Below are 6,828 nucleotides of genomic sequence, written 5' to 3'. Positions count from 1 at the left end.
CTCCAGGCCAGATGTCCTGTTGCCAGGACAAATGCAAACACAAAAGCCGCCCCAGGTGTAGCGAGCACAGCGCAGAGGAGTGAGGCGATGCAGACAGACAGGTCTGGAGTCGGGGCTCAGGTGAGTTGTCTAAGGGCAGGGCTCCTGTCTCAGCCCCGCGTCAGCCAACGCTCAGACAGCTCACTGAGGACCGTGCGGGGCTTAGCGTGCCTTTGCCGAGTTCTCCCTGCTTCTGAGAGCAGGGACGCCAGTGAAGCAACAGGAGCAAGTGGCTCGTCTGAGGAGGAGTGGGAAGTGGTACTGAGAAGTCGAGGCCATGGAAGAGAGGGCTTCCCGCCATCCTTTCCGCGAGGAGAGGGGTTTCTCTCCGCGGTGGGGAGCTAGGCTGTGCGGTGGGAACCGTCCTGCCACCGTCTCAGCTTCGGACTCTCAAGCCAGTGGTGACGCCGGATTTTCCCGTAAGCCGAGTATGCCTCTCCTCTACGGGAGCCCAAATCTAATAGGGTCTAATAGGGTCTAATAGAGTGAAGAGGTACCGAATGTGCCCGTAAGCCGAGTGTGACTCTCCTCTACGGGAGCCCAAATCTAATAGGGTCTAATAGGGTCTAATAGAGTGAAAAGGTACCGAATGCGCGGTGAAGCGCCTTTCCTAAAAGGGCGTCCTCAGCCGGAGCGTGTGGCTTCACCGCGCAGGACGTTTCCTCTTCTGAATCCGTCTTTGGAGAGCACGTGGTGTGGCGGGTACTTCCTGACGACGTGCCCGTGTAGAAAGGGCTCCAGGCTCCAAACTGCAGCAACCATGTGGGTGAGGGGACAGCCAGGACCCACTGTATAAAGCATGTCTGGGGATGGTTTTTTTCCCCCACTGTCTCATCACCTGGCCGAACAATCCAGGTGGTGTGTGAGTCACCAGTAGAGGCTGTAAAGTCTGAAGAAGTAGAGTCAGCCTTACAAACAGTGGATCTCGGCGAAGAAGGAGAGCGCACACCCGAGCCGGCAGAAGAAGCACCCAGGAGAGAAGAACGCAAAGCCCCGAGGCCCTCCCTGATGGCGCTCCTCAGACAGATGGTAAGCTCTGCTTCCGGTTCAGGGCGGCTGAGATGCCCGTGCCAGCTTCTGAGACCCAAGAGCCCAAGGCAGGTGGTCAGCCAGGGCTCTAGGTAGCATGGAAGGAATACCAACTAAACACCAAAAATCCCTTTCATCCTGCTGATTCAATCACAGAGAATGTCTCCTCGTTGTTTATTTTCCTTAACCCTTCAGTTCAGTTCAGTTCAGTTCGGTCGCTCAGTCATGTCTGACCCTTTGCGACCCCATGAATCGCAGCTCGCCAGGCCTCCCTGTCCATCGCCAACTCCCGGAGTTCACTCAGACTCACGTCCATCGAGTCAGTGATGCCATCCAGTAACCCTTAACCCCTGCTAACTTCCTTCTCAACAAAGGAAGAGGTCGCCTAGGCTCCTGAGCCGTGGCAGCCAACAGTAACCACCTGGAAATTGTGTTATTTAGTTTTAATTTTATTTATTTTTAAAAGTTTCCTTCTGTTTTTGGCAAGCAGTTCTGCTTTCCTCGTTATGGTAATAATATGCAGTTTCCTTTGAAAATACGCTTCCTTCCATAAAGAACATAAGGCGTTTTTAAAGGAATGAGTAATAAATGGTTCAATTTATATTTTGATGTTGGAAAACTTTTGAAGGGGATGTGTGGGTGACACAAATTTGGGCAAAGCCTGTTTAAAGACAATTCCAGACAGGATATGATATGAAAGGAAATGACAATTTCCTAATAGCGTGTGTAATTTAGCTGGTGAATTTGCCCTTCTTAACTTCTATAGCATTGAAAGAATGTGGGCAGACATCTTTGGGTATCTATGAAGAGTTATGTATATTAAATATTTAAACATCCGGGAACTTAAATAATATAATGCAATCAAACCCCAATCGTTTGGAATACAAAACAAAAACCAAAAAACAAAAACATGTAAAAGGTCATTGGTTTAATTCTCTTTTAATGAAAAGCAAGAATTTCATTATAGTGTGCCTTTATTTCCAGGAGTATTTGGGAATTTAATCCTTTGAGAAAACAACTCTCTAATTTCACAAGCTCAACCTGTTAAGGAATTCTTTCTAGTCCACAAAACAAAACAGAACAAAACCCTTGCCAGTGGGAGATGAGGCATATTAAAAATCACTGTCAGAGATTGTTGATGGGAATCATTTTCTTTTATTGCTGAATCCTCATGGAGTAAGAAGAGGTGGGCAGTCTGCATGACCGGGACCCCATCCATCTTCCTGGCCAGTCATTCTGCAGTTTGGCACTGAAAACAGGCCTCGAGATTTGAGATTTTTAAATCAATTCTTACGTCAGGAAGGAAAAGAACATTTGGCCTCTCTCTGGCAACCCATCTGAATTACAAATGGGATCCCCAAATAACTCATCACAACGCTGAGGGTGATCCAGCTTTCTCATTTCTGGATGGAGCTGAGAGATACAAAAAAAAAGAAAAGGCAAACAGAATGACTTTGTCTTCCAAATAATTGACATGAGACTTCTTCCTTTAAAAGAGAGAAAGATATGAGCGACTCCAGACAAAGCATGGAAAGGCCTCTCAACCACCCACTGCATCCATTCCAAACACATCCTTGAATTCAAGTGAGGTCCCTGTTTAAACTCATCCTCCAGAGTCATCCACTGGGTGATGTTTGGGGATGTTTTACAGCAGTAGAAACTGTAAGTCTGAACTGTTAGGCCAACAAATTGGAAATAAGAGTCCCTTAGAATCGATTTTCTGCAGGATACGGATGAGGTAGAAAAGGACATAATTTCCCCCAAGTAACCCGCAGTCAGTTCACAGCATCAGGTCTCATAGTGTCCATTACTCTTATTTCCTCTTTCCCATTAAAAAGGTTAGACCTGGAATTTGAATATTAGTGCCTCCTATTAATGTTCAAACCCCTACACTTCCATGATGGTTGGGGTTTCCCCTAAAATTCCAGATATCCTAATTATTCATTGACATTACTGAATTATCCTGATTATACTGAATATATATAAACATGCTGACTTATCATTACATAGAAATATACTAAATTATCATTACATTATCATGTTCTGATGAACCTTTGCTCTACTGATGGACGTTTGGTTTGTTTCCGACTTTCTGCATTTCATTTACTCACTTACTCAACAAATATCACTAAGCTCCCACTATGTTGCAGGCAGCAGAGATGAACGATGAGCATAAACAGATGTGGTCCCCGTCCTCATGGAGAACAAAACCTAGCAAAGAAAACAGATTTGTTTTGAAGTCTATGCCACATTCAGTGAGCACACACCATGTATCTTTGACTCACAACCTCAGCTGCTTCACCAAACTGCATGAACCTCTTTATAACCTATTTTCTGCACAGGTGTTAATATCCCCATGGAGTACACTCCTGCAAGATGGCAATTAGCAATTAATTTCAGGAAACACTTCCAGTTAACATTTCATGGCTTCCAAACAAAGTCTTTGGATTTTTGTAGGAAAAATAAAAATCTTGTCTAAGAGCTTGAAGATAGACAGCATCTAGCCCATCACTATGGGGTTTTTCTTTTTTCTTTTTTGAGTATGTGCTTAAGCATTATAATTGAATAAGTAAATATTTTAAACTGACTTCAGATATTTTTAGCAGAATATAGTTTTTAATATTAATTGACTTTAGTAATGAGCCAATATTGTAATGAGCCAATATTATAAAATATACAATATTGTAAAGTTTTATTGTATATTGTAAAACAGTATATTTTTATTTAGTAATGAGCCAATATTGTAAATTTAATTTAATTTAATCATCCCTTTAATTACAAATAAATAAATTTTTAAAAATAATTGACTTTAATAGAAGAGAAAACTCAATTGCAAATACATCACCCTCATTTTGTAATCAGGGTTTCAATTCATCTGACCATTGATTTTCTACTTTCTAGTCTTCACTTCCCTTAAATTTCTTTCAGATAGCGTATTTTACTATCTCATGGCAAAGTACCTCTTGGCTGAATTTTTTTTTTAATAAATGCATTGCCCAGTTGATTTCTAAAGAGATCTTTTTTCCCAGAAATTATTCTTTCATAAAAATCATTTTTCAAATAATTATATTTCCAGGAAAAGAAAGCAGAGTCATATAAGTCCTAGGATCACATTGACCACGTGTAGATGTAGCACTTTACAAACATCCCATGGGCTCCTGCAGACTTTGGAAACAATTACGAGGAATGGCTAAGACATCTGTCCACCCTAAATAGAAAGCGATACCTACGAGTATTCATTCAACGGTGTGTCAGAAATTGGCTGTTTGAAGCACTCATGTCTTTTTACAAAGTGAGTGGGTAGAGACCTGTATTCGGGTACCCACAAACCAGGTGGGCAGATGAAAGCAGAAAGGTGGTGGATGGAAGCATAAAGGCGTAGATTTTCACTCTGTCAATATTAATAACACCTTACACTTGAGAAGTGCTTTCTCCTGCAAACTGTTGCACAGCGCTTCCTTTAATCCTCCTCCTGTCTCTTTCTTTGGACCGTTGATTTTGTAAGAAACTCTTTGTTGGAATAACCATCTCAGGCTTAGATAAGAAAGACTCTTAAACTTTAATACTGGGAAAATTAAATGCCCAAATGAGACAGCCATGAAATCAGAGGGGTTTTGTTAATTGCATCAATCTAGTAAGTCCAAGAAAACCTGCTGACAGGGACTGTCTCATGGAAAAAAAGAGACTTGTTTGTAAGGTTAACTCTTAAACAAAACACAGGAGTCTTTTAGCCAAAGTTTTTAATCTTGGATTCCTCCCGAGTATTAAAATATGAATACCAAGTTGTTCTTTAAGGAAAGGCTTTTTAAAGTAGCATTTGTTTGGGGCAATTCCTGGCTTCACCAGAGACTTGGCATTCCTTCCCACCCTGAAAGGGGACTCTATAGTCATTTGGCGGGTCTCAGCTATTAATAGTAATAATAATAGCTACCGTTTGTTTATCGCATGCAAATTACGTGGCCAGTCCTGTGCCGAGCACAGCGCGTGCATCAACTCGTTTATAACCCAAAGTCCCCGCCCGCAAACCCTCTTACTGCCCCACTGTGCAAATGCGGGTTTAAGTGACCTGCCCAAGGTCACGGAGTTGCGACCAGCAGAGGCAGAACGCACACTCGGGCTTTCATTGCTTCTAAAGCTCACCCTGGCACTCGCGTGTTAGTGATGCTTCCTGTGCTTCCGGTAGCTGTTTAATTTAAAAGCAGATAGAACAGCCAAAGGTCCACTTTTGTGATTTTCTTATTCATGTTCTCTGTGGAAACATCATGTTTATGTGTTGGGCTTACCTGAAATGACACTTACCTGAAAGTACGACCAAGCAAAAGATAGGAGAATTAATCCATGACTTTCGTAAAGCTTGGACACAAGTTTTCTGAATGTACTTGCCACTAAAATAAGATTTATGTTGGCTGTTTCATTTTGTCTGAATTGTCCAATTCCGTTTCAAGTGAGCCTCTTGGTAAAACACAAAGGTTGGACTCAAAACCTTTGTTTATCTTGGAGCTTTCTAGCAGATCCAGTTCCTGGAATCTGTTGTAATGAGGCTGATTTAGTAAACAATCAGGCTATTGTACTCGCTAAAATAAAATGTCATCCCAATTCTTCTTTTAAATATCAACTTCAGTTGAAGTAGATCTCTATCAAAATACATTTGCATTCCTTTCAAAGAGATGGGAACTGACCACCAAACATTTCCACTAGGATTTTGAATAAGTGATGTATATTGGAGATGCTTCAAACATTCTTTGGGAATGAAGCTATAGTCATGCATGGCACAATGAAAGACATTTAAAAAGTGATTTTATTAACATGCAAGGCTTGGTTGCGAATCCAAGCCCTGAGATGCTTCGTCTTTGATTCCCATGAATAAAAATAAACTCTGTAAAGAAAGTTGCTCAATAATATCACACTGGGAAATCTCCGAAATTACTTAATAGTCTTCAGACTGTTCTTTAAAGTACTAAATAGTTTCTGAAAGGATTTTTTCATCTCTTTAAACACCAAGTCTGTTATTTTTGACAGCTGGGGGAAAAATAAGCTGCTGTGGTTATAGTCCTTTGAGTACAAAGCCCAACAGGAACTATTTTAATTTATCACTGAAAGAGGGCTCTGCAGAGAGGAAAGAGAAGGGGTGGAAAGAATGTGAGAGAGAGGGAGAGAGGAAAGAAGAAGGGAGAGAGGAGGGAGCAGGGAAGTAACTGTCAGTACCTGCTGATGTTGAAGAGACAGCAGACAGACTTAACAAGACTCTGTGTAAACTCACGTACAGTCACCTTTCCACAAGTGCAGCTTGGTAGCTCAGTTGATGAAGGAGACCCAGGTTTGATCCTTGGGTTGGGAAGACCCTCTGGAGAAGGAAATGGCAACCCACTCCGGTATTCTTGCCTGGGAAATCCCATGGACAGGTCGAAAGGGTCCAACACGACTTAGCAACTAAACTACTAAACTGTACCTCAAAACGAACAGCAGAGAATAGTCGTGAAAAAGCTCAAGGCAGTCTCCTTTACTTTTTGTAAAGACTTTGAACTTCTTTGCAGTGATTTCCCTGGCATCCTGAGGGTCTCTTTTCAAGATTGTAGCCTAGATCCACTACTGCCCAGGGAGTCTGCAGGTTCAATCCAAGCCGCCCTCCCCCAACTCCCACCAAAGGCTAGCAACAGAGGGAAGAGAGAAGGCGGCAGATCTCAGTCTTAAAGTGGCAGGGACCCAGCACTAGCAAATTGGAACAATTAAATTTAGGGAAGTTAAAAATCTCTGTCCGAG

The 6,828-nt window shown here is 42.2% G+C and overlaps 1 protein-coding gene across 1 annotated transcript in view; it reads left to right on the top strand.

The window, feature by feature from the left end:
* The window catches only part of BCAS1 (breast carcinoma amplified sequence 1), a 101,686-nt gene that overhangs the window by 83,717 nt on the left and 11,141 nt on the right, over positions 1 to 6,828 (top strand). Inside the window, exon 10 of the mRNA XM_010840298.1 lies at positions 895 to 1,068. Within this exon, the coding sequence (XP_010838600.1) occupies positions 895 to 1,068 (174 nt within the window). The remainder of the gene's footprint in view (positions 1 to 894; positions 1,069 to 6,828) is intronic.

The sequence above is a fragment of the Bison bison genome, unplaced genomic scaffold (genome assembly GCF_000754665.1).
Source record: "Bison bison bison isolate TAMUID 2011002044 unplaced genomic scaffold, Bison_UMD1.0 scf7180017864143, whole genome shotgun sequence".
In the NCBI taxonomy this organism is placed as follows: Eukaryota; Metazoa; Chordata; class Mammalia; order Artiodactyla; family Bovidae; genus Bison; species Bison bison.
Note: the sequence above shows the minus strand (reverse complement) of the source record. Positions and strands in the feature narration are given on the sequence as shown.